Source organism: Limanda limanda, chromosome 3 (assembly GCF_963576545.1).
Source record: "Limanda limanda chromosome 3, fLimLim1.1, whole genome shotgun sequence".
Taxonomy (NCBI): domain Eukaryota; kingdom Metazoa; phylum Chordata; class Actinopteri; order Pleuronectiformes; family Pleuronectidae; genus Limanda; species Limanda limanda.
Window position 1 is genome coordinate 344,303 of NC_083638.1, and position 27,483 is coordinate 371,785.

The following is a 27,483-nucleotide window of genomic DNA, read 5'->3' on the forward strand; positions in this document are numbered from 1 at the left end:
CCATGTTACTGCACCATGACTCCATGTTACTGCACCATGACTCCATGTTACTGCATGTTACTGCATGTTACTCCATGTTACTGCATGTTACTGCACCATGACTCCATGTTACTCCATGTTACTGCATGTTACTGCACCATGACTCAATGTTACTGCACCATAACTCCATGTTACTGCACCATGACTCCATGTTACTCCATGTTACTGCATGTTACTGCACCATGACTCAATGTTACTGCACCATGACTCAATGTTACTGCACCATGACTCAATGTTACTGCTTGCTACTCCATGTTACTGCACCATGACTCCATGTTACTGCTTGTTATTGCATGTTACTGCACCATGACTCGATGTTATTGCACCATGACTCCATGTTACTGCTTGTTTTGCATGTTACTGCACCATGACTCGATGTTACTGCACCATGACTCCATGTTACTGCACCATGACTCCATGTTACTGCTTGTTACCGCATGATACTCCATGTAACTGCATGTTACTGCACCATGACTCCATGTTACTGCATGTTACTGCTTGTTACTGCATGTTACTCCATGTTACACTGCAGCACAGTCCTCCATCAGGAATTTCGAATTCCTACTGCTGTAAAATGTGTCTTGAAGATTTTTTCTATTACAATAAAATCTCTTTTTGGGACAAATACTGTCACTTGTGTCTTTGTGTGTTTAGTTTACTTGTCTTGTTTTTATTTTATTCTATATTTTCTCCCATGAAAAGACAACAAACACTGTGTTTGTCTCAAATCTCTGTCCTGTCTTTGGTTCTAAGTTTACTGTACTGGGTTTACTAAGGTACTGTATGTACTGGGTATAATTATGAATCTGATATAATTAAATATAATTCCAATGTGCTGCGTCTGTGCTGCAGAATATTCAAATATCTTTTAAAGCCTGAAATCAGAGTTTTGTGAGCTGCCTCTGAGTCTCTGCTGTTGAGAATCTGTCACAGAAGAAGCTTTGTTGCTGATGATGGGAACAAAGACGTGTTTGTGTAGAAACTAGAACCAGGACCTGGTACTCACAGTGACACTGATATAAATAGAGCCTTTGTCTTTTTGAATCCTCTGTTGTCTGACAGTTGAATATCAGAACAACGTGTGTCCTTAGTAATGATCATTACAGTCAGTGTGACTCACTGACGCTGCAGGTTTTCACACGTTTGATTTTCAAAAACTGTCAAACTGCTCAGTTATATAGTTCATATAACATCTTCATCTTCACTTCTTCCTCATCTTCATCAGTATGAGTCAGCAGTGTCATACATGAAATACGATCAAGATCAATTCTCATATTCCTCTTTTTCTCTGGTCCAATAAAACGCTGAAACCTCAAATAGCCACATAACCTGCGATCCAATCAAATATTTAGCATCTGCGGAGTCACGCCCATCACTCCTCCCACCTACTCCTGCATCGTCATGGTGCTCGCTCCGGATGCAGTTGTCATGGAAATGGAAGAGGGCTCAGTGTCCACTGTTACCATGGAGATCCCCGTCGCAGCAGCAGCTGCCTCAGCAGAGCGAGCTCAGTGTGATCAGCAGCACGCCGCAGCTCCGCCTCGGAACAGAAACCATCGCATGTTGATCGTGATCGGAGACATTTCCACCAGCCACCAGCTCGACGAGGCCAGGGGACAGATCACACAAGGTAAGAGGAGCGGGGGGGCGGCTCCAGGCTGCAGAGACAAGGGACCTCAGGTCTGAGAGGGACATCAGGTCTGAGAGGAACATCAGGTCTGAGAGGGACACCAGGTCTGAGAGGGATATCAGGTCTGAGAGGGACATCAGGTCTGAGAGGGACATCAGGTCTGAGAGAGACATCAGGTCTGAGAGGGACATCAGGTCTGAGAGGGACATCAGGTCTGAGAGGGACATCAGATCTGAGAGGGACATCAGGTCTGAGAGGAACATCAGGTCTGAGAGGAACATCAGGTCTGAGAGGGACATTAGGTCTGAGAGGAACATTAGGTCTGAGAGGGACATCAGGTCTGAGAGGGACATCAGGTCTGAGAGAGACATCAGGTCTGAGAGGGACACCAGGTCTGAGAGGGACATCAGGTCTGAGAGGGACATCAGGTCTGAGAGGGACATCAGATCTGAGAGGGACATCAGATCTGAGAGGAACATCAGGTCTGAGAGGGACACCAGGTCTGAGAGGGACATCAGAGAGAGACAGAGCGAGAGAGAGAGAGAGAGAGAAAGATAGAGAGAGAGACAGAGAGAGAGATAGACAGAGAGAGAGATAGACAGAGAGAGAGATAGACAGAGAGAGAGACAGAGGGAGAGAGAGAGAGACAGACAGAGAGAGACAGAGAGAGAGAGAGAGAAAGAGAGAAAGAGAGAGACAGAGAGAGAGACATAGCGAGAGAGACAGAGACAGACAGAGAGAGAGAGACAGACAGAGAGAGAGAGAGAGACAGAGAGAGAGAGAAAGAGAGACAGAGAGAGAGAGAGAGAGAGACAGAGAGAGACAGAGAGAGAGACAGAGAGAGAGAGAGACAGAGAGAGACATAGCGAGAGAGACAGAGAGAGAGAGAGAGACAGACAGAGAGAGACAGAGAGAGAGAGACAGATCTCATCTGCTCAACTCAACAATCAGAAATCATAGTTATGTGTATTATTCCATCTGTTCTGATTCCAGACTTTATTTACTGTATCTGTACATTTAAAGAAACGTAATTATTATATCGGTTGTTAAATGTTTAATAAATGTGGAGCTTGATTCTGTCAGGAAACAGCTTCAGTTTCTCATGTTTACTGCTGCTCAGATTCTGCTGTGAATTAAAACTACACACACACTGTCATTTAGCTTTCCTGGTTTTAAAATATAACTTACTTATAAGTAAAGAATATTATCAAACATTTTCAATATGCAGAGAAGCTTCTTATACTTTGATATTAAATATTAAATCATATGTTTTCACTGATTAATACAGAAACTAAATTGAAATCATGTAGTTTATCAATGAGGAGCAAAAACAAAAAAAACTCGTCATGTTGGTCGAGTAAAAGTCTCAAATGAAATCTGACCATAAGTTGAGGTTATTAGATGTGATATTAAATGAAAATGTCCAAGTACAAATATTAAAAATACTTTGAAAGACGTTAGTAAATTAACTTAACTACATTCTACCACGGTAGGTGATACTGCACATCCCCAGATTACCCAGAGTGCTTCAGGGCAGGAAGCCTCCAGACATGTGACCTCACTTTGTTTCAGATTCACTTCAGAGCAAAGAGAAGAAACGTTCATTTACACATGAGGTGGAATTCCACATTATCCAAGTCAATAAGAACAAACCTCACCTCAACCCTCTGAACACAATCTATATCAGATACCAAGGGTTTTTAGTTCTGTATAAAACGATATCATGACAGTTGTTTAGCTTCAGTTTGAGCCGGATGACGCCCTGAAGACATCTTCAGACACTTGAGTGAAATGTTCTCCGACCTGATTCCCTCTCTGTGCTTCACAGGTCTGCGCTCTTGGAATGTGGATGTGAGCGTCTGTGACCTGAACAAAGAGCTGCACGAGTTCGAGAGCAGACACACCGCTCAGTTCTCAGCTCAGGTCAAAGGTCAGTCCGGGCTCGACTGTATTTGTTGTTTTTTTATTTCAGTTATCATCCAGTGATGACACGTAGCATTTACCTGCATCTGTTCCTCTGAGACGAGAGAGAGACCAGAGGGATGTGATGGAATCAGAGGGGAGCGGCTGCTGGCCTCATGCTTGTGTTACTGATCTGCAGAGACACACACTGCAGAGACACACACTGCAGAGACACACACTGCAGAGACACACACTGCAGAGACACACACTGCAGATCAGTAACATTCAGTCTGAAGAACACAACCTGATCCTCTCGGCACACACATGTGACTCATCTCGTATCGATCCGGCTCTGAACCGCAGGCTGAGCGTCCGGCTGCAGGTCCGGGGGGGTGGGGGGGTGGGGGGGGTGCTGCTTGTGAATGGAGCCCGATGTCTCTCACTGCTTCATGTTTACTAAGAAATCAGTGAAGATGAAGAGAGCTGAATAAACCGAGCTGGTTTTTGAGAAGCAGTTGGGTCTCGGTGCAAAGCTCCTCCCACACACTTCTCTGGCTGCTGCTGTTTGGAAAAGAATCAGAGTAATATCACAAATATCAGTTTCTGAACATTTTACCATCGCTCAGCACAGGAGGAGGGGAAGAGGAAGAGGAGGAGACGGTGTTCTGAAGGTCAGAAGCTGAAGGTCAGAAGCTGAAGGTCAGAACCTCCGAGCTCCTTTCATGATGCTCAGGTTTACAAACTGAGTCCTGATTCATATTTACTCTTCAGCTCTCACAGTCGTTTGGCTCCTGTGCCCACTGAAGCTCCTCCTCCTCCTCCTCCTCCTCCTCTTCCTCCTCCTCCTCCTCCTCCTCCTCCTCCTCCTCCTCCTCCTCCTCCTCCTCCTCCTCCTGCTCCTCCTCCTTCTCCTCCTCCTCCTCCAGCATGTGCCTGGAATACTAACCTGCAGCAGGAGTGCACAGTCATCATGGCTGAAGGCTCAGATCCCAGAAGGCAGGTTTCAACGTGTCTCCACTTCCTGTGACATCACATGAAAGGTTTATTAATGTTTGTAAGATTCATGATTTTCTTATATTAAGACTAATTTCACATTTTTATCAATTGATGATCCGAAGATTCCTCAGAAACAGAAACTGATCTCAACAGATGCAGAGAAACAGATGTTTTCTGGTGGAATCAAGCTCCAGTGAAAGAGAATAATATTCATATAATATAACAATAATACTAATATAATAACAATAATAATGCTCTGATGTGTTGTCCTGCTGTCCTGTCTGTGTCTCTGTCCTCATGATGTCAGTGTCCGTCCCCTCAGGTGTTGTCCTGCTGTCCTGTGTGTGTCTCTGTCCTCATGTCCTCAGTGTCCGTCCCCTCAGGTGTTGTCCTGCTGTCCTGTCTGTGTCTCTGTCCTCATGTTGTCAGTGTTCGTCCCTTCAGGTGTTGTCCTGCTGTCCTGTCTGTGTCTCTGTCCTCATGTCCTCAGTGTCCGTCCCCTCCGGTGTTGTCCTGCTGTCCTGTCTGTGTCTCTGTCCTCATGTCCTCAGTGTCCGTCTCACTCGTCTCTCGCCTGCTGTTTGTTGTTCTATTGATTTCTGCCTGAGCTCAAATTTACAGTAAATCACAGAGAAGTGCTTTGAAAAGCAAAACAGATCCGAGCAGCAACTGAGCTGCAGAAACAAAAAATGACTTATTCAGTGAGGACGGGTTTGTTCTGGGTTGAATCTGGGTGTGTTCTGGGTTGAGTCTGGGTTTGTTCTGGGTTTGATCTGGGTTTGTTCTGGGTTGAATCTGGGTGTTTTCTGGGTTGAGTCTGGGTTTGTTCTGGGTTTGATCTGGGTTTGTTCTGGGTTGAGTCTGGGTTTGTTCTGGGTTGAATCTGGGTTTGTTCTGGGTTGAATCTGGGTGTTTTCTGGGTTGAGTCTGGGTTTGTTCTGGGTTTGATCTGGGTTTGTTCTGGGTTGAGTCTGGGTTTGTTCTGGGTTGAATCTGGGTTTGTTCTGGGTTTGTTCTGGATTGAATCTGGGTTTGTTCTGGGTTGAATCTGGGTTTGTTCTGGGTTTGTTCTGGATTGAGTCTGGGTTTGTTCTGGGTTGAATCTGGGTTTGTTCTGGGTTTGTTCTGGGTTTGTTCTAGGTTGAGTCTGGGTTTGATCTGGGTTTGTTCTGGGTTGAGTCTGGGTTTGTTCTGGGTTGAGTCTGGGTTTGTTCTGGGTTGAATCTGGGTTTGTTCTGGGTTTGTTCTGGGTTTGTGCTGGGTTGAATCTGGGTTTGTTCTGGGTTTGTTCTGGGTTTGTTCTGGGTTAAGTCTGGGTTTGTTCTGGGTTTGTTCTGGGTTGAGTCTGGGTTTGTTCTGGGTTGAATCTGGGTTTGTTCTGGTTGAGTCTGGGTTTGTTCTGGGTTGAGTCTGGGTTTGTTCTGGGTTGAGTCTGGTTTTGTTCTGGGTTGAATCTGGGTTTGTTCTGGTTGAGTCTGGGTTTGTTCTGGGTTGAGTCTGGGTTTGTTCTGGGTTGAATCTGGGTTTGTTCTGGTTGAGTCTGGGTTTGTTCTGGGTTGAGTCTGGGTTTGTTCTGGGTTTGATCTGGGTTTGTTCTGGGTTGAATCTGGGTGTTTTCTGGGTTGAGTCTGGGTTTGTTCTGGGTTTGATCTGGGTTTGTTCTGGGTTGAGTCTGGGTTTGTTCTGGGTTGAATCTGGGTTTGTTCTGGGTTGAATCTGGGTGTTTTCTGGGTTGAGTCTGGGTTTGTTCTGGGTTTGATCTGGGTTTGTTCTGGGTTGAGTCTGGGTTTGTTCTGGGTTGAATCTGGGTTTGTTCTGGGTTTGTTCTGGATTGAATCTGGGTTTGTTCTGGGTTGAATCTGGGTTTGTTCTGGGTTTGTTCTGGGTTTGTTCTGGATTGAGTCTGGGTTTGTTCTGGGTTGAATCTGGGTTTGTTCTGGGTTTGTTCTGGGTTTGTTCTAGGTTGAGTCTGGGTTTGATCTGGGTTTGTTCTGGGTTGAGTCTGGGTTTGTTCTGGGTTGAGTCTGGGTTTGTTCTGGGTTGAATCTGGGTTTGTTCTGGGTTTGTTCTGGGTTTGTGCTGGGTTGAATCTGGGTTTGTTCTGGGTTTGTTCTGGGTTTGTTCTGGGTTAAGTCTGGGTTTGTTCTGGGTTTGTTCTGGGTTGAGTCTGGGTTTGTTCTGGGTTGAATCTGGGTTTGTTCTGGTTGAGTCTGGGTTTGTTCTGGGTTGAGTCTGGGTTTGTTCTGGGTTGAGTCTGGTTTTGTTCTGGGTTGAATCTGGGTTTGTTCTGGTTGAGTCTGGGTTTGTTCTGGGTTGAGTCTGGGTTTGTTCTGGGTTGAATCTGGGTTTGTTCTGGTTGAGTCTGGGTTTGTTCTGGGTTGAGTCTGGGTTTGTTCTGGGTTTGATCTGGGTTTGTTCTGGGTTGAGTCTGGGTTTGTTCTGGGTTTGTTCTGGGTTTGATCTGGGTTTGATCTGGGTTGTTCTGGGTTTGTTCTGGGTTGAGTCTGGGTTTGTTCTGGGTTTGTTCTGGGTTGAATCTGGGTTTGTTCTGGGTTTGTTCTGGGTTTGTTCTGGTTGAGTCTGGGTTTGTTCTGGTTGAGTCTGGGTTTGTTCTGGGTTTGTTCTGGTTGAGTCTGGGTTTGTTCTGGGTTTGTTCTGGTTGAGTCTGGGTTTGTTCTGGGTTTGTTCTGGTTGAGTCTGGGTTTGTTCTGGGTTTGTTCTGGTTGAGTCTGGGTTTGTTCTGGGTTTGTTCTGGGTTTGTTCTGGGTTGAGTCTGGGTTTGTTCTGGGTTGAGTCTGGTTTTGTTCTGGGTTGAATCTGGGTTTGTTCTGGGTTGAGTCTGGGTTTGTTCTGGGTTGAATCTGGGTTTGTTCTGGTTGAGTCTGGGTTTGTTCTGGGTTGAGTCTGGGTTTGTTCTGGGTTTGATCTGGGTTTGTTCTGGGTTGAGTCTGGGTTTGTTCTGGGTTTGTTCTGGGTTTGATCTGGGTTTGATCTGGGTTGTTCTGGGTTTGATCTGGGTTGAGTCTGGGTTTGTTCTGGATGGAGTCTGGGTTTGTTCTGGGTTGAGTCTGGTTTTGTTCTGGGTTGAGTCTGGGTTTGTTCTGGGTTTGTTCTGGGTTGAATCTGGGTTTGTTCTGGGTTTGATCTGGGTTTGTTCTGGGTTTGTTCTGGGTTTGTTCTGGGTTTGTTCTGGGTTGAGTCTGGGTTTGTTCTGGGTTTGTTCTGGGTTTGTTCTGGGTTGAATCTGGGTTTGTTCTGGGTTTGTTCTGGGTTTGTTCTGGTTGAGTCTGGGTTTCTTCTGGTTGAGTCTGGGTTTGTTCTGGGTTTGTTCTGGTTGAGTCTGGGTTTGTTCTAGGTTGAGTCTGGGTTTGATCTGGGTTTGTTCTGGGTTGAATCTGGGTTTGTTCTGGGTTGAGTCTGGGTTTGTTCTGGGTTGAATCTGGGTTTGTTCTGGGTTTGTTCTGGGTTTGTTCTGGGTTGAGTCTGGGTTTGTTCTGGGTTTGTTCTGGGTTGAGTCTGGGTTTGCTCTGGGTTGAATCTGGGTTTGTTCTGGGTTGAGTCTGGGTTTGTTCTGGGTTGAGTCTGGGTTTGTTCTGGGTTGAGTCTGGGTTTGTTCTGGGTTGAGTCTGGGTTTGTTCTGGGTTTGATCTGGGTTTGTTCTGGGTTGAGTCTGGGTTTGTTCTGGGTTTGTTCTGGGTTTGATCTGGGTTTGATCTGGGTTGTTCTGGGTTTGTTCTGGGTTGAGTCTGGGTTTGTTCTGGATGGAGTCTGGGTTTGTTCTGGGTTGAGTCTGGTTGAGTCTGGGTTTGTTCTGGGTTTGTTCTGGTTGAGTCTGGGTTTGTTCTGGGTTTGTTCTGGGTTTGATCTGGGTATGATCTGGGTTGTTCTGGGTTTGTTCTGGGTTTGTTCTGGGTTGAGTCTGGGTTTATTCTGGGTTGAGGCTGGTTTTGTTCTGGGTTGAGTCTGGGTTTGTTCTAGGTTGAGTCTGGGTTTGATCTGGGTTTGTTCTGGGTTGAATCTGGGTTTGTTCTTGGTTGAGTCTGGGTTTGTTCTTGGTTGAATCTGGGTTTGTTCTGGGTTTGTTCTGGTTGAGTCTGGGTTTGTTCTGGGTTTGTTCTGGTTGAGTCTGGGTTTGTTCTGGGTTTGTTCTGGGTTTGATCTGGGTTTGATCTGGGTTGTTCTGGGTTTGTTCTGGGTTTGTTCTGGGTTGAGTCTGGGTTTGTTCTGGGTTGAGGCTGGTTTTGTTCTGGGTTGAGTCTGGGTTTGTTCTAGGTTGAGTCTGGGTTTGATCTGGGTTTGTTCTGGGTTAAATCTGGGTTTGTTCTGGGTTGAGTCTGGGTTTGTTCTGGGTTGAATCTGGGTTTGTTCTGGGTTTGTTCTGGGTTTGTTCTGGGTTTGTTCTGGGTTGAGTCTGGGTTTGTTCTGGGTTGAGTCTGGGTTTGTTCTGGGTTTGATCTGGGTTTGTTCTGGGTTGAGTCTGGGTTTGTTCTGGGTTTGTTCTGGGTTTGATCTGGGTTTGATCTGGGTTGTTCTGGGTTTGTTCTGGGTTGAGTCTGGGTTTGTTCTGGGTTTAGTCTGGTTTTGTTCTGGATGGAGTCTGGGTTTTTTTCTGGGTTGAGTCTGGGTTTGTTCTGGGTTTGTTCTGGTTGAGTCTGGGTTTGTTCTGGGTTGAGTCTGGATTTGTTATGGTTGAGTCTGGGTTTGTTCTGGGTTTGTTCTGGGTTTGTTCTGGTTGAGTCTGGGTTTGTTCTGGTTGAGTCTGGGTTTGTTCTGGTTGAGTCTGGGTTTGTTCTGGGTTTGTTCTGGTTGAGTCTGGGTTTGTTCTGGGTTGAGTCTGGATTTGTTATGGTTGAGTCTGGGTTTGTTCTGGGTTTGTTCTGGGTTTGTTCTGGTTGAGTCTGGGTTTGTTCTGGTTGAGTCTGGGTTTGTTCTGGTTGAGTCTGGGTTTGTTCTGGGTTTGTTCTGGTTGAGTCTGGGTGTGGTTCAGCAGAACGTGTGCTGATTAATAATTCAGTGTTCAGTCTTTATTGATCAGCTCTTCTGTTTCTCTGCAGTGTTAGTGTGTGTGTGTGTGTGTGTGTGTGTGTGTGTGTGTGTGTGTGTGTGTGTGTGTGTGTGTGTCTGTGTGTGTGTGTGTGTGTGTGTGTGTGTAATGTGAGCTGCAGAGTGTCCTTTAGTGTCATTGAGGTGGAGACAGAACCCATTGAATCATCAGAAACATCTGGATTCTCTCTCTCCCCGTGGTTGAGATGTTAGACCAGACCAGAGTTGCTGCAGACACACACACACACACATATTTATATGTGTATATATATATAAACAGTATATTTATATGTATATATATATAAATGGTATATGTGTGTGCCTGTATGAGAGAGAGAGAATTAAAGATGACGTAAGGAGGTGGAGGAGCAGCTGAGACATGAGGAGAGAGAGAGGCAGTGGACGGAGGGCGTTCGAGCAGCTGTACTTACAGTGAACAGTGATGCTGCTTCCTCACACTCTATACGATGCAGAGACGTTCAGACTGAGCCACAGATGGAAGATGGTTAACGAGTCGACATGAACCAATGAGGAGCTGCAGTTTACATTTCACCTCCTTAACATAACAAGCTGTAATCAAAGGAGTTATCTTCCCTCTCACAGAAACTACAGCACACTCGATGATATCAAACATCAGCAAACTGGTGTTACATATATAAATAGAGACTGACAAACAAAACTCAAAAATATATTTTACAAATACTTGATTTTTGATATCTGATCTGGAGGGTGAAGATAAAACATGTCACGTAACAGATTATATCCAGGTTGTTATTTCTGTATCAAAGAAACATGTTTTCTCTCAGATGCTAAGAAGTCCAGATGTTATTTAAGGGACAGATGTGAGACGTCTGGACGTGTGTCTGGAGGTTTGAAGCGTCTCTTTGTGAGTCTGTCTCTCTGATGTTGGGAGCGTTGACAGTGGGTCACACTAAAGAAGCTTAGAGTCTATTTCAGTGTGAGTCCCTCCCTGCGGCTGCTGTGTGAAACGCCTCTTTCTCAGAAAACAGAATCCACTCGTTTCCCTCTGAGAATATGATCTAACTTTATTTATGTAAAATCATCATCACCTCCACAGTAAAAACCTGGGATCAAGAGATTATAGAGAGATTAACACGGTGCACATCCCAATAGATTCTAAAAATGTTACATGTGGGTCAGAAACATTTTGTGGATAAGACGCCACCAACAGGCGACAAAAGAAGATACAGATTTCTGCAGGTTTAAATAATAATATAGGTGATGGATCCACAAACATGATATTTTATAAAACGATTTCAGTTCAGCAACCAACAAATACCAGATCTCTGAAGACACAGACTTTGTGATGAGGTCATTTCTTTGGTGTCATGGAAACACAGACGAGCACCGGAGATGATCATGTGATCAGGACCATAAATGATAGATGAGGAAGGATGAACTGTGTCATATTGTACAAAACATACACAACTACAGTTCTCACTCATTAATTACACAAGATCCGTTTGTAAAATCCTGGACTGAAGTAGAGTTGCTTTTTTTCCCGATTCACCTGAACACATCCTGGTCACTGTGCAGCCTGTGATGTACGAGGAGTTCGTGAACGCATCAGGGGGCAGCAGCTCCTCCCCCCCTCCTCCCCCCCCCTCCTCCTCAGCCCCGCAGCATCAGGACCAGCTCCTCCCTCTGCTCATCCCCCCCCCCCCCATCAGACGCATTCAATCAGGCGCAGGTTGACGGACCCGGAGGAGCTGCTCCGCTGCTAGAACCGAATCTCCTCGTCCAGGCTCCGTGTTCCGACCGGTTCCGACCCGGGGATCGAACGTGAGTAGCGGACTGATCCGTGCAGCTGCATCACGTGGACACGCGTGCGTTTGACCTCGGAGTGAAACATCAGACTGAGGTTCTGAGGTTCTGAGGTTCTGAGGTTCAGGAGAAGATAGAAACTCCTCAGGTCGTCTCAGATGTTTCTATGATCCCAGTTCTGTGTGTGTTGATGTGGGCCTCCGCCTGGCTCCCTGGGAACTAGAGCTCTGCAGCTCTGTATACATATCTGTGTATATCTCAGTATATATCTCAGTATATATCTCTGTATATATCTCAGTATATATCTCTGTGTATATCTCTGTATATGTATCTATATGTATATCTCTGTATACATATCTGTATATATCTCAGTATCTCAGTATATATCTCAGTATATATCTCAGTGTATATACTTTGTATAAAGCTCAGTATATATCTCAGTTTATTTGTATATAGCTCAGTATATATCTCAGTATATATACTTTGTATATATCTCAGTATATATACTTTGTATATATCTCAGTATATATCTCAGTATATATACTTTGTATATATCTCAGTATATATGTCTCTACACTCTCTGTGCTCATCAGCTCATCCAGGTGAGCTGGTGTTTTAGGAGGACCTGTATCTTCTGACCTGAGGAAGCAGCTGCTCACAGATCAGTTCATTCGACCTCAGCCTCTGAACAAACTCACTTTATGCAACTGTCCAGACAAAATGTCTAAACATAGACACAGACACACAATCTGACAGATGTTTAAATCCCTACACACGCACAGCGAGGGCCGAGTTTCTGTTTACGTAACATCTGGAAATATGAGGTTTGACATTTAGAAGCAGTTCGTCAGAAAGTGACCTGCAACTGAAGAGTTCTAGTGATAAACTATCATACAATATTTATTATACTTTTATACAAGCTTTATATTATTGAAATGTCAAAGCTGCTTTTAAGAGTTGTTTTCATTTCATGGATTCATTCATTATCATTTATTTGGTCGATTAAATATAAAATAGTGACAAATGTCTTCAGGCGATGTGAATAATATATAATATATAAGATAAATTAGTCAATGGACAAACTTCCAATATTTAGTTAATCATTTAAAGGCAAAGAAAATAGTTTGTGAGTCTTGTAGTTTGAAAACTTGGCCCTTTAAGATCCGGTGCTTTAACCTCTGCTTTGGTCTCCACCCCTCCGGAGAAGATACTCGTAAATGTTTTCATTCATTTATTCTTTATTTCACTGATGATTCATTGAATTGCAAATAATAAGAAAGTGAAACGTGAAATGTCCCAGAGTCGTCTGCTTGTTTGACTGAAGTCTGAAGATCTTTAATTTACTGTCAATCAGACAAACACGACAGCTGTGGCGGGGGGGCGAGCGGGTGTCGTCTCACCAGAAGGTCGGACGCCCGAATCCCCCCCGAGGTGTCCTCGGGCAAGATGCTGAACCCTGATTGGCCCCTCGTACATGTTGAATACACAACTTATGATCACGTGACCGGTGGTGACGACACAAACACGTGTGGTCACATCCCGAGGGACACATGTCGATCATGTGACACGAGGGAGAATGAGTGGAATATTTTGACATGTCATTAATACTAATGATAGGTTTTAATGACGTTTATTTATTTGCTGTTTTAAGATGTGGAGAGAACATCGTTTCCTCGTAGTCTAATAACTGACATGTCTGTTCACACTGGAGCATCTAGTGTTTTCAAGGCTTTAGGTCAAAGGTCAAAGGTCATTGTGACATCACGATGTTCACACAGGAACAGGCGGGACTATGTCTCTGGTCGGCGGAGGTGTACGACTGTGAGGCGGTGATCAGGTTTTCTTTATTTGTTATTAAGATTGAATGAAATCTACTGAACTGATTTCTACCACAACAAGTGAATTTCCTGCAGATGTGGATCCAGGACTTTTATGTTTCTAAGATGTTTCTATAGATGTTTCTATAGATGTTTCTATAGATGTGGAGGATCACGAGAGGTCAGCATCAGGAAGCTGGATCCATGTGAGATCCTCCTGGGATCCTGCAGCCACAGTTTAACATGCTGCTGCACTTCAGTTTCATTATTATTATTATTATTATCATCTCTCTCCTGGCTGCGCTGAAAACTCAGTGTTAAAACATGTGAGTTTCACTTTCAGTCTCTCAGGAAAGTTATCAACCAACCAACCAATCAATAAATCAACCAACCAACCAACCAACCAACAAACCAACCAACGAATCAACCAACCAATAAATCAACCAACCAATCAATCAATCAACCAACCAATCAATAAATCAACCAACCAACAAACCAACCAATCAATAAATCAACCAACCAACCAATCAATAAACCAACCAACCAACCAACCAACCAACCAACCAACCAATAAATCAACCAATCAACCAACCAACCAATAAATCAACCAATCAACCAACCAATCAATAAATCAACCAATCAACCAACCAACCAACCAATCAATAAATCAACCAATCAATAAATCAACCAACCAACCAACCAACCAACCAACCAACCAACCAATCAATAAATCAACCAACCAACCAACCAACCAACCAACCAACCAATAAATCAACCAATCAACCAACCAACCAATCAATAAATCAACCAATCAACCAACCAACCAATCAACCAAGCAATAAATCAACCAATCAATCAACCAACCAACCAATCAACCAATCAACCAACCAATCAACCAATCAACCAACAAACCAATCAATCAACCAATAAATCAACCAATCAACCAACCAACCAATCAATAAATCAACCAATCAATAAATCAACCAATCAATAAATCAACCAACCAACCAACCAACCAACCAACCAATCAACCAATCAACCAACCAACCAACCAACCAACCAATCAATCAACCAATAAATCAACCAATCAACCAGTCAATCAACCAACCAACCAACCAACCAACCAACCAACCAACCAACCAACCAATCAACCAACCAACCAACCAACCAATCAATAAATCAACCAATCAGTTTTATACATTTACTTTCGAAGCAGCGTCTCTTTGCACAGACTGGTACCTGATGCTGATCAGAACCTTATCTGCGTGTGTGCCCCCCCCCCGGTCTCCGTCCCAGGGGACATGATGATGTAATGACCATGAGGTGGTACGGTGGTCTAGTGTTTAGCCTCCCAGCAAGAATGGTTCAAATCCCAGTTCTGTGGGGGGGGGGTTCTCCAGCTTCCTCCACAGTCCAAACACAAAGTGGCGTTAGATTCATTCCAGATTGTAAATGGACCGTAGGTCTGAGTTCTGTTGGTCCTGTGAGAGGCGGGGTTTAACCGTCCAGGCTAAGCCCCGCCTCTCAGCCAGTGTCAGCTGGGATTGGCTCCCATGACCCTCAGAGGATCAGACAGGAGGAAGATGGATCTCGTGTGTTTTACAGAACCAGTAACTCTCTATCTCTACCACTCACTGTATCCACATCCTGTCTGCTCCATGACAACGGGCCTGGAGCTGAAAGGAACTGGTTCCCCCGGCTCATCAACCAGAGGACCCAGGTCCCAGGTCCTAGGACCCAGGTCCCAGGTCCCAGGTCCCAGGTCCCAGGTCCCAGGTCCCAGGTCCCAGGTCCCAGGTCCCAGCTGTGAGATGTGAGGCTCAGTTACTCACTGCAGTCGTTCTTCTAGAGCTTCGTCCTCCTGCTTGATTCTGCCGTGGCTGGTCTGTAGGAGCATCACACAGACGGACCTATAGGGGACATGGTCCAGCTTCACTAATGAACCCACAGCTGGACCAGTGGACAGGAAACCAGCTGCTGCCAGGACCTGGACCTTCTGGGTCCAGTGGGTGGGCTCTGGCCTCCAGCTTTGAGGCTGTGAACACCCCCCCACTGAGATCTGCAGAGTTCTTCTCTGTTTGTTCTGCTCCATCTTCATCTGAGTCCTTTAAATAACTCTCTCTCTCCAACATCAGCCCGAAGAAACTGTCGGGTTCCACTGCATTATTTTAATATTCACTCCATTTTCACTGCAGAACCATTTCTGTAATAAATAGACACAGTTATGACACAAACAAATATATAATATTATATTATTTGATTTAATTCCATATAATTTAATACAATATAATATAAGAAAAACCTCCACACCAGAGCAACATGTTTTCCAGGAACAAGAGAAAGTGAAGTCAGATGAATCTTTCATTTGAATCTAGACTTGAACGGTGTTCTGGTTCTGCTCAGTTCAAACCTGATCTGTCACATCCTGGGTTCAGAAGATCAAACCTGATCTGTCTCATCCTGGGTTCAGAAGATCTGAGGAGCAGCTTCAGACCAGAATGTGTTTACTCATCAAACCTGCTCCGGGTCTGATGATGGACGACAGCTTCGCTGGTTTCTGACCCAACGTGAATATGATTTGATCTTTTCTTTATTTGTCCTTGTTGCTTTGATGTTTCACTGAGACACCGAGGATCGACCCGTGAGGGAGGTGGAGGACGAGGCTAAATATAGCTCCTGCTGAAGCTCCTGCATGCTGCTGTGTTCTCATGCAGCCGCAGCCTCTCCTCCTGAAATGCTGCAATGCGTCTCCTCAGTCTGGGTCAGTGTACCAGAGGAGCGTCCCCATGGCAACAGCCGGCTGACAGATGCTTCGCTGCTGTTGATTGTAAATGAGAAGAATCGACAGGATTCATCTGATCCGCTCCGATCAGCAGCGGAGACGTGGACACGGAGCGGTCGGGCGTGGCTGCTCGTGGTCGATGGTCCGTCATGTGACCGGCGGAGGTCACGTATGAAAACAGTGAATCATCAGGAGAACACGACTCACCTGGTGACGGGATGTGTTTGTGTTTTCTGGTTTGACAGCAATGAGCCACCGTAGATTAATGACTCAATACTTTGAAATAAAGATGATTCACTTTATTTAAAGTCTGTGCTAAATACATAAAGATAAACACCCAAGTTCACATAGTTCAACTCCCAGGGATCTGGACTCCGCTGAACATTAGCATTAGCGGTTCACTTAGCGGTCTAGCTTAGCATCAGCTGTGGAAATAACAGTGTTAGCATGCTAACAGACGCCTGCAGCTCGTTCTGAACAGTGTTGTAGTTGTTGTGTGTTCAGTGAGATGCTCTGGATGTGGGTCAGTAAGTGTGTGTGTGTTGTGTGTCTCCTGCTGTTGTGTGTTCAGTGAGATGCTCTGGATGTGGGTCAGTAAGTGTGTGTGTGTTGTGTGTCTCCTGCTGTTGTGTTTTCAGTGAGATGCTCTGGATGTGGGTCAGTAAGTGTGTGTGTGTTGTGTGTCTCCAGTGAGATGCTCTGGATGTGAGTCAGTAAGTGTGTGTGTGTTGTGTGTCTCCTGCTGTTGTGTGTTCAGTGAGATGCTCTGGATGTGAGTCAGTAAGTGTGTGTGTGTTGTGTGTCTCCTGCTGTTGTGTGTTCAGTGAGATGCTCTGGATGTGGGTCAGTAAGTGTGTGTGTGTTGTGTGTCTCCTGCTGTTGTGTTTTCAGTGAGATGCTCTGGATGTGGGTCAGTAAGTGTGTGTGTGTTGTGTGTCTCCTGCTGTTGTGTTTTCAGTGAGATGCTCTGGATGTGAGTCAGTAAGTGTGTGTGTGTTGTGTGTCTCCTGCTGTTGTGTGTTCAGTGAGATGCTCTGGATGTGGGTCAGTAAGTGTGTGTTTGTGTTGTGTGTCTCCTGCTGTTGTGTGTTCAGTGAGATGCTCTGGATGTGGGTCAGTAAGTGTGTGTGTGTTGTGTGTCTCCTGCTGTTGTGTGTTCAGTGAGATGCTCTGGATGTGAGTCAGTAAGTGTGTTTGTGTTGTGTGTCTCCTGCTGTTGTGTGTTCAGTGAGATGCTCTGGATGTGGGTCAGTAAGTGTGTGTGTGTTGTGTGTCTCCTGCTGTTGTGTTTTCAGTGAGATGCTCTGGATGCGGGTCAGTAAGTGTGTGTGTGTTGTGTGTCTCCTGCTGTTGTGTTTTCAGTGAGATGCTCTGGATGTGGGTCAGTAAGTGTGTGTTGTGTGTCTCCTGCTGTTGTGTGTTCAGTGAGATGCTCTGGATGTGGGTCAGTAAGTGTGTGTTGTGTGTCTCCTGCTGTTGTGTGTTCAGTGAGATGCTCTGGATGTGAGTCGGTAAGTGTGTGTTGTGTGTCTCCTGCTGTTGTGTGTTCAGTGAGATGCTCTGGATGTGAGTCAGTAAGTGTGTGTGTGTTGTGTGTCTCCTGCTGTTGTGTGTTCAGTGAGATGCTCTGGATGTGGGTCAGTAAGTGTTTGTTGTGTGTCTCCTGCTGTTGTGTGTTCAGTGAGATGCTCTGGATGTGGGTCAGTAAGTGTGTGTTGTGTGTCTCCTGCTGTTGTGTGTTCAGTGAGATGCTCTGGATGTGGGTCAGTAAGTGTGTGTTGTGTGTCTCCTGCTGTTGTGTGTTCAGTGAGATGCTCTGGATGTGGGTCAGTAAGTGTGTGTTGTGTGTCTCCTGCTGTTGTGTGTTCAGTGAGATGCTCTGGATGTGAGTCGGTAAGTGTGTGTTGTGTGTCTCCTGCTGTTGTGTGTTCAGTGAGATGCTCTGGATGTGAGTCAGTAAGTGTGTGTGTGTTGTGTGTCTCCTGCTGTTGTGTGTTCAGTGAGATGCTCTGGATGTGGGTCAGTAAGTGTTTGTTGTGTGTCTCCTGCTGTTGTGTGTTCAGTGAGATGCTCTGGATGTGGGTCAGTAAGTGTGTGTTGTGTGTCTCCTGCTGTTGTGTGTTCAGTGAGATGCTCTGGATGTGGGTCAGTAAGTGTGTGTTGTGTGTCTCCTGCTGTTGTGTGTTCAGTGAGATGCTCTGGATGTGGGTCAGTAAGTGTGTGTTGTGTGTCTCCTGCTGTTGTGTGTTCAGTGAGATGCTCTGGATGTGAGTCGGTAAGTGTGTGTTGTGTGTCTCCTGCTGTTGTGTGTTCAGTGAGATGCTCTGGATGTGAGTCAGTAAGTGTGTGTGTGTTGTGTGTCTCCTGCTGTTTTGTGTTCAGTGAGATGCTCTGGATGTGGGTCAGTAAGTGTTTGTTGTGTGTCTCCTGCTGTTGTGTGTTCAGTGAGATGCTCTGGATGTGGGTCAGTAAGTGTGTGTTGTGTGTCTCCTGCTGTTGTGTGTTCACTGAGATGCTCTGGATGTGGGTCAGTAAGTGTGTGTTGTGTGTCTCCTGCTGTTGTGTGTTCAGTGAGATGCTCTGGATGTGGGTCAGTAAGTGTGTGTGTGTTGTGTGTCTCCTGCTGTTGTGTGTTCAGTGAGATGCTCTGGATGTGGGTCAGTAAGTGTGTGTGTGTTGTGTGTCTCCTGCTGTTGTGTGTTCAGTGAGATGCTCTGGATGTGGGTCAGTAAGTGTGTGTGTGTTGTGTGTCTCCTGCTGTTGTGTGTTCAGTGAGATGCTCTGGATGTGGGTCAGTAAGTGTGTGTTGTGTGTCTCCTGCTGTTGTGTGTTCAGTGAGATGCTCTGGATGTGGGTCAGTAAGTGTGTGTTGTGTGTCTCCTGCTGTTGTGTGTTCAGTGAGATGCTCTGGATGTGGGTCAGTAAGTGTGTGTGTGTTGTGTGTCTCCTGCTGTTGTGTGTTCAGTGAGATGCTCTGGATGTGGGTCAGTAAGTGTGTGTTGTGTGTCTCCTGCTGTTGTGTGTTCAGTGAGATGCTCTGGATGTGGGTCAGTAAGTGTGTGTTGTGTGTCTCCTGCTGTTGTGTGTTCAGTGAGATGCTCTGGATGTGGGTCAGTAAGTGTGTGTTGTGTGTCTCCTGCTGTTGTGTGTTCAGTGAGATGCTCTGGATGTGGGTCAGTAAGTGTGTGTGTGTTGTGTGTCTCCTGCTGTTGTGTGTTCAGTGAGATGCTCTGGATGTGGGTCAGTAAGTGTGTGTTGTGTGTCTCCTGCTGTTGTGTGTTCAGTGAGATGCTCTGGATGTGGGTCAGTAAGTGTGTGTTGTGTGTCTCCTGCTGTTGTGTGTTCAGTGAGATGCTCTGGATGTGGGTCAGTAAGTGTGTGTTGTGTGTCTCCTGCTGTTGTGTGTTCAGTGAGATGCTCTGGATGTGGGTCAGTAAGTGTGTGTTGTGTGTCTCCTGCAGGCCAGCGGCTGCTCCAGTACCACAGTGAGGTCCTGCAGAGCGTGGTGTTGGTCAACCCGTCAGAAGACGCTGCTGTCTCAGAGGTGAAGCTCTCGTCCTCCTGAAGGACACTTTTGTCCTGTCGTCCTCACAGACATCAACAGGCTCCTCAGGAAACCTCCTTTAAACACATTGATTCTATATATTCTATATTTAAATACTCATGAATATCTAAACATATTGTTTTCCTCAAGATCCATGAATTAGTCTGAGAAACGTTCTTATCTAACAGCTTAAAGAAAGTGAAACGAATCCAAAATTCTCTCTGCCCCATAAAACATCTTTCCAAACTAAATGAACCCAACTTTTGTCAGGTTTCATTTCATCATTTAATTTGATTCTGGATTGGATTTGAGTCGATGGCTCCTGGAGGATTTCTCACTGAAGCGTTCATGTTAATGAGAGTCTGTTTGTTTCTCCTCCTCCAGATCCGCTCTCTGGTCACTGACGTCTCCGGGAGGAAGTTGCTGATCCTCAGTGGGCCGAGCTCCGAGCAGGGAGGGGACCTCCTGCTGCAGAGTGGAGCCTTCACCTGGAAACACTTCTCCGACATCATCTCCAACCCTCAAGTGAGCTCCACCATCTGTGTGTTTGGATTCACGTGAGACAGAAGCCGTGGTTTGACTTGACGCTTCCTGTTCCCAGGTGATCGAGGTCCTGTCCCGGGCGGCGTGCGAGCAGCCGGCCAGGCTAACTGTTTCCTGTCAGGGAGACGGCGGCTGGAGCTCCCTGGGCCAAGGCCAGGAGCAGCAGCCCATCCAAAACCTTCTGGAATACCGACTGAACCCCGAACCCCACCTCCCCGACATGGACGGAGTCACCGAGTTCACCGAGTACGTCTCAGAGACGGTGGACGTGCCCTCGCCCTTCGACCTCCTGGAGCCCCCGACCTCTGGTGGTTTCTTGAAGCTGTCCAAACCCTGCTGCTACATCTTCCCCGGAGGCAGAGGAGACTCAGCTTTGTTTGCCGTCAATGGATTCAACGTCCTGGTGGACGGAGGGTCTGAGCGGAAGTCCTGCTTTTGGAAGTTGGTTCGCCACCTTGACCGGATCGACTCTGTGCTGCTCACCCACATCGGTGCAGACAACCTGGCCGGTGTCAACGGGCTGTTCCAGAGAAAGATCGCCGAGCAGGAGGAGGAGCGTAACCAAGGATCCGGCTCCAGCAGCAACGGAGACTGGATGAAGAACCTGATCTCTCCAGAGCTCGGGATCGTGTTTTTCAACGTCCCAGAGAAGCTGCGGATGCCGGAGTCCACGCTGAAGGTGAAGCGAAGCATCGAAGAAGCCTCGCTCACGCTGCAGTACCTCAACAAGCTGGGCATCACACCGGAGCCTCTTCACAGGGTGGTCAGCAACACCATCGAACCCATCACGCTGTTCCACAAGCTCGGGGTGGGAAAGTTAGACATGTACGTCCTGAACCCGGTGAAGGAAAGCAAAGAGATGCAGTTTCTGATGCAGAAATGGGCTGGAAACAGCAAAGCCAAGACGGGGATCACGATGCCCAATGGGAAAGAAGGAGAGATATCTGTTCCCTATTTGACATCAGTGACCGCTCTCATTGTGTGGATCCCTCACCATCCATCAGAGAAGATAGTCAGGGTGCTGTTCCCAGGAAATGCACCCCAGAACAAAATCTTCGAGGGCCTTGAGAAGCTGAAGCACCTGGACTACCTGCGATACCCAGTGGCGACTCAGAAAGACATTTCATCAGGTGCAGCACCTCCCGTCCTCAAGCAGACGAAGATCAGGTCCAGGACGGACAGCAAGGAGAGTCTCAAGTCTTCACCCAAACCTCATTCCAAGGCTGCGAAGAAAGACGCCAGCGGGCAGGAGGAGGAGTCCAAAAGTGACATCACCAAAGAAAATAAGGTGGAAAAGAAAGAAGAGAAAAAACTCAAAAGTCTCAAAGCCACCAAACAACAGAAAAACAGCGAAGTGGCTCCTGCAGCCGACAAGAAGGAGAAGAAGAAAATAACCAAGGACAAAACCACCAAGAATGAGAAAGTGTCCAAGATGGATGAAAAGAAAGACAAAGAGAAGAAAGAGATTAAAAAAGAGAAACGTGAGATAAAGAAGGATGAAAATATAAGAAAAGAAGAGAAAAAAGAAAGTAAAGTCAAAGAAGAGAAAAAGAAAGACCCGAGTAAACCAGAGCTGAGGAAAATCACCAAACCAGACCTGAAGCCGTTCACCCCCGAAGTGAGAAAGACTCTGCACAAAGCCAAGACTCAGGCTAAACCCAAGACCGACAAGAACAAAGCGGTGAAGGACGCAGCCAATGAGAGAAGACCGGCTCCGAAGAACCTCCCTGAGGAGGTGGCAGCAGCTGCTCTGGCCGACAGGTCCATCGTCTCCTCCCCTGAGGACCTGACCGAGGACTTTGAAGCTCTCAAACAACAGGAGCAGTGCAGGACCGAGCCCATCCAGAACGATGTGCTGTCTGAGCGTTCACTCTTCACAGATCCTGAAGTGGAGGAGAAGGTCAAGTCATCGGCTCCTGGGATTCAATCGTTTTCACCCAAATCCCCAGAGAGTCCGGGAGGAGACAGGAACAAAGGCACTTCGGAGGAGGTGAAGAAGTACGAAGAGGAGAAGATGGAGAAATATGACAAATATCCTGTGAAGGACGACATGAAGGACGGATCAAAGAAGAGTGACAGCTCCGAGGAGGAGGATGATGTGATTGAAAAAGCAGAACATGAAGGAACAGAAGATGATGAGGTCCTTAAATATAAAACTGAGAAGGCCAAAAATGAAAAACCCGGAAAGGAGTGGGAGACAACAGCAGCTGAACAAAAAGCTTTGTCCACCACAGTCGGGCAAACTGCAGCAGGCTCCGCCTCCGAGCAGTTCTCGTTCATCCACGACGAGACGATTCCCGGATACTCCGAGACGGAGCAGACCATCTCCGACGAGGAGATCCACGAGGAACCGGAGGACAGGATCCCTCAGCTGCACTACGACGTGGGCTCCTATGACATCTCTGTCCCTGATGTCCCCGGCAGCTTCGACTCCATCCACGGAATCAGAGAGATGAAGAGCTCCGTGGCGTCCGAGGTCAAACCCAGAGCCTTCATGGGCGGTCCGGGGCCCGAGCTCGCACCTTACCCAGCATTCATTGCTGCTCCTCTGGCAGAGGAAGAACACATCTCCTCAGCAACATCCATCACAGAATATGACAAACTCTCATCTTTTGCCACATCTGTGGCTGAGGACCAGTCCATAGCTTCTGTCACAGCTCCTCAGACGGAGGACGCCGGGAGGACGTCCCTCCTGCTGGACACCATCAACAGTGTCCCCTCCCGTGCAGAGGCCGCCCAGGGGAAGGACTATCTCCACTCGGCAGGAACCATCTCCCCCACCTCCTCGCTGGAGGACGACAAGTGCTTCAAGTCTCCTTCCTCTGATGAGTACCAGCCCAACCTCCCGGAGCTGGAGGGCGAAGCAAAGATCAGATCAGTCCACGAAGACGAGGACGATGAGGAGGACGAGGACGAGGACCAGACTCCCAACGTGGACATCCCTCTCGGGAAACTCCACGAGGGATACGAACATGCAGCTTCCAAGATGCTCCAGGAGAAGGAGAAGTCTCCCTCGGCCAGTTTCTCTCCTCCTCCCTTCACTGCTGCGCAGTACCCCCCCCCACAGGCTGTCAGAGACCACCCGGCTCTCTTCAGCTCCGAGGGGTTCAGGGCTGATGTGAAGCCTATCTCCCCTCCTTCCTCCTTCTCCCCTGGGTTGGAGTCCCACTCCAGGCAGGAGAGTGAGGACAGATGTCTCAGTCCAGATGACAGCACCATGAGACTGGCGTCCCCCACTCAGTCGGTGCCCACCAGCAGCGGCTACTCGCCAACAGAGGACAGACCCTTCAGGACAGAAGACAGGGAGGAGGACGTGACCAACGTGAAAACAGATAAATCCGTCTCCATGTCAGACAACACCTCCTTCATCGGTGTAACCGCTGACAAGACAGGATTTGAAGCATCTGAAGAATCTGATGAAGACAATGATGATGAAGAAGACTATTACGCCAAAAAGGATCTACAGCCCGCTGTTAAGGCGAAACTTATGGAAGCAAAGGAGGGACGCTTTCTGGACGAGGACTTCTCCCTAGAGGCAAAATCTGCAGTGACAGAACCAGAGGTCCAGACCTCGGTGAAGGAGGAGGTTTCCCTCGGCTCAGAGGTGAAACCCAGCCCTCAGGTGGTCTGCTCTAAAGAAGAAGACCAAGATGAGAAAGAGGGGGATTTGGTAAGTGGGCCAGGATCAAAGCCCCTATCACCAGATCAAAGAGAAGGAGACTCTAAAACCGACGGTGCAGAGAAAACCGATTTATCTCCAGAGCCGGAGAAAAATGTTCATTTCAGTCTCAATCATTTCCCAGAGAAGGAGAGCAAAGAAAAGGCCTTGTACATCCGACAGGACACGCCCTACGTCCACGGGAAGACCTTCTCCTACAGCGACTTCTACGACAGCAAGACAAGCTCCGTGGACTCGGATTCATATCGTCAGGAGTCGTTAGACAAGACGGAGAAGGACGCCGCCAGGAGCGGAGTGGAGCCCCCCCCCCAGTGGACGTCCACAGTTAACATGGTGGAGAAAGAGGAATCCAGGGCCTCTTATGGGAAAGAGTCGTCTGTTCCATCGTGGAGCGCTTCTGCTCCTCCTCCATCTGAAAAAGAAAAGGAGACAGTGGAATACAACACCGGCGCCAGATTTCCTTCAGTGGCAGATGAACCTGAAGCCGTCTCCTCTTCTTCATCGTCAGAAAAAGATTCTTTTAAAAGTCCGGCTGAGACCACGAAGCCCGTGACCCACTCCTCCCTGCAGGACTTCAACCGACCCGGGTCCACAAGCTTCGGGGACAAAGGAGCATGTTTGGAGGTTGATATGCGAAAACTAACAGCAAGAGATGAGGAGGACTACGATGATGATGTAGTTGATGAAGATGATGAGGAGGAGGAAGACGAAGAAGACGAGGAGGATGAAGATGCTATCGATTCTGATGTGGAGAAAGGCGCCAAAGAGAAATCTGAGAAGCAAGCGAAAAGTCCCATCAGTGAGATGTTTGGCTGCGATCGGCCTGAGTTCATGGTTTCCATGGCTGGCTACGGTTACAACAGTCAGGGGAAGCCCAGCAGCTCCAGCTCCAAGGACCAGGACAAGGATGGGTCCTCCTCCTTCAGTGGGAAACCATCTGACCCAGGCTCTGCAGGTTTCTACTCCTCAGGCTTTGAGTACTCATATGGAGGAGGTGAGAAAGACTCCTTGTTGTCAGGTCAGGTGACAGACGGAGATCAAGAGGAACATTATTACCAGAGGGACACCACTGACCCTGAGTGTGAGAGACAGAAGACTCCAGACCTTCAGAGCAAGAGGTCACTGGACACAAGCTTTCAATACACGACAACAGCAGCCCCAGGGTACTCCTCCTCCTCAGCCTACAGCTACTCCTCCTCCACCTCCGGATCCCTCTCCACCAGCCGGCAGTTCGGGGAGGAGCTGGAGACGCCTGCGTCTGCAGAGCCGCTGTTCGAGTACTCGTCCTTTAAAGATGAACACTCACCGGTCTCAGCCGGGGCCAAAGACGACTACCTGGAGGTGTCTGAGAAACAAACCACGGCTGAGTCCACCTCCAGTGTAGCTCGATTCCCCCCCCTCAGCCCGTTCCAGGACGTCAAACCTTTCCACACACTCTCGTCCACTGGCTTTGCTGAGGACAAGAAGGAGCATACCACCTCATTGGGGGGGGTTATGGACAAAGCGCCTCAATCTGACTGTTTCTATAAACCTGAATGGTCCGAAGGGTCCAAGCTGGAGACAGCTGGTGGGTTCGGAGCCTCGGAGCTCTCCAAGAACAAAGAGGCAGCGAGCGCTGCTCTGTTCGGAGTCACCTCCTCTCCGCGGCCCGACAAGGAGGGCAAACACTACTTTGAGGAGACGGACAGCAGTGAGGAAGAGGATGAGGAGGCTTACATCCGGGAGATGACTCTGAGGTCTCCCTCCAGTGGTCTGACCGCTGGTCCAGCTGCTGCTAATAAGACCGTTGGTGAACTCCCTGATGTTCTCGGCTCCTACATGGCTTCACCTCTGCAGGCAAGCAGACCAGACACAGCCAACGGCCCCCCCGAGGTCACCGCAGGCTCCGCCCTCCCGGCTGGAGCAGCGGCCGGCGGTGCAGCTCCAGGCGCCGTCAGGGTGGAGTCCAGGGAGGCCGGGTACAGGAGCTCCTACGAGTGGGAGCTGCCGAAGCCCCAGATGGGGATGGTCCCTGGAGACTCTCCTCCCCATTATCGTCATGACGATGAGTTTGAGGAGGAGTGTGAGATGGAGCCGGAGCACCCGGCCCGCCCACTCTCCCTCTCCTCCACCGACCAGCCCTTCCACTCACCGTTCTACTCGGAGGATTGCAGCCGAGGAGGCCAGGACGAGGACGACAGCGACCAGGACTCTGCTGGCGACGCCCCCATGGGAGCCGCCTCCTCCTACACCAGCCGCACCTCACCGGGATACTCCTCCTCCGAGTACAGGCCGCGCAAAGAGGACCTCTCCCCTTCCTTCATCAACCCCAGTATGAGACGGTTGCCCAGCAACGAGGGCGATGAGGAGGACGAAGGCAAAAGCGACCAATCCCAGGAGGCCAATGACCACGACCTGTCAGTCAAGAGGCGGGCTCACAAACAGCCTCACCATCACCCGGCTGGTGGCCTGTCTTCGGGACTGGGTCTGGCCACAGAGGACACTCCGCCCACCTCCGTCAGCGAGTCTCTGGGTTCTCAGTCCGACTCTGACCCCCCCGCCCCTGGGGGGGGCAACATGGACTCAGACGAGGACGCGGACTACATGCCCATCGACAAACTGTCTGCCCCCGGAGGAGGCAGCCATCAGTCCACCAGGAGGAGCCAGGACCCGCCTCCTGCACCCGTCATGGACCCTCATCCCCACCCCCCACACCCAGACGTCTGCATGGTGGATCCGGAGTCTTTGGATAATGGCTCAGTCAAGAAAGAGCCAAAACCAAAGGGATTGAAAAAATCCTCCTCGAAAACCAAATCAGCTTCGGCGGCTCAGCGCAAGAGGTCTCCGATGCCGGGGGGGAAGCCGGCGTCTCCTCGCCGGGCGTCGCTGAAGAAGAAGGAGGCGGACAAGAGCTCGCACATGTCTCGTCTGTCCGATGGACAAGGCTCCAAAGACGATGACCTTTCCCGGTCCAGCTTCAACCCGGGCAAAGGGCAAAGTAACGGAGTGAAGTCCGGTGCAGGTGAGTGGACGTCGGTGACTTCATGAAACCAAACAGATTCTCTAAGATAAATGTGTTGATACAGAGTCGTGATGGTTCTTCGTCCCGTCAGGTTCCCAGAAGTCCGGCTCCGCGGCCGCTCCCGGACTTCCCATCTACGTGGACCTGGCCTACATCCCCAACCACTGCAGCGCCAAGAACGTGGACCAAGAGTTCTTCAAGCGCGTCCGCTCGGCGTACTACGTGGTGAGCGGGAACGACCCGGCCAGCGGGGAACCGGGCCGGGCGGTTCTGGACGCACTGCTGGATGGAAAAGCTCAGTGGGGATCGAACCTGCAGGTCAGAAGTTCATCTTTACTCAAAAAACATCAACTAGTCTACGTCCAGAGCTTGTTTTCCAGGTTTTGCTCATTTCCCGATCCTCTCTCCAGGTGACGCTGATCCCGACCCACGACACCGAGGTGACCCGGGACTGGTACCAGCAGACCCACGAGCGGCAGCAGGAGCTGAACATCATGGTCCTGGCCTCCAGCAGCACCGTGGTCATGCAGGACGAATCCTTCCCGGCCTGCAAGATCGAGTTCTAAGATCTCCGCTCCCCCCGGCCCCCCTCCCTGGCCCCCCCCCCCGGCCCCCCAGTGTACATCTGTTTTGAATTGCTCTTCTTTAATCTGACATCTGTCCCTGATCGGCTCGAAGCAGAAACACATCTGGATAACTTTCTAGATTTTGATTTGTTTATA

General features: G+C 48.2%; 1 protein-coding gene across 1 annotated transcript; it reads left to right on the plus strand.

Annotated features, from left to right (window-relative positions):
- The first annotated feature begins 1,440 nt into the window (after positions 1 to 1,440).
- Positions 1,441 to 27,327, plus strand: map1aa (microtubule-associated protein 1Aa). The gene is made up of 7 exons (XM_061068760.1): positions 1,441 to 1,669; positions 3,498 to 3,599; positions 19,456 to 19,538; positions 19,923 to 20,063; positions 20,140 to 26,761; positions 26,853 to 27,079; positions 27,172 to 27,327. The coding sequence occupies exons 1-7, from the start codon at positions 1,441 to 1,443 to the stop codon at positions 27,325 to 27,327; spliced, it is 7,560 nt and encodes a 2,519-aa protein (XP_060924743.1).
- The last annotated feature ends 156 nt before the right edge of the window (positions 27,328 to 27,483 follow it).

Coding starts and splice junctions, on each gene's coding strand:
- map1aa (XM_061068760.1), top strand. CDS start 1,441: ATGGTGCTCGCTCCGGATGCAGTTGTCATGGAAATGGAAGAGGGCTCA. Junction 1,670..3,497: donor CAGGGGACAGATCACACAAG/GTAAGAGGAGCG, acceptor TGTGCTTCACAG/GTCTGCGCTCTTGGAATGTG. Junction 20,064..20,139: donor ACATCATCTCCAACCCTCAA/GTGAGCTCCACC, acceptor TCCTGTTCCCAG/GTGATCGAGGTCCTGTCCCG.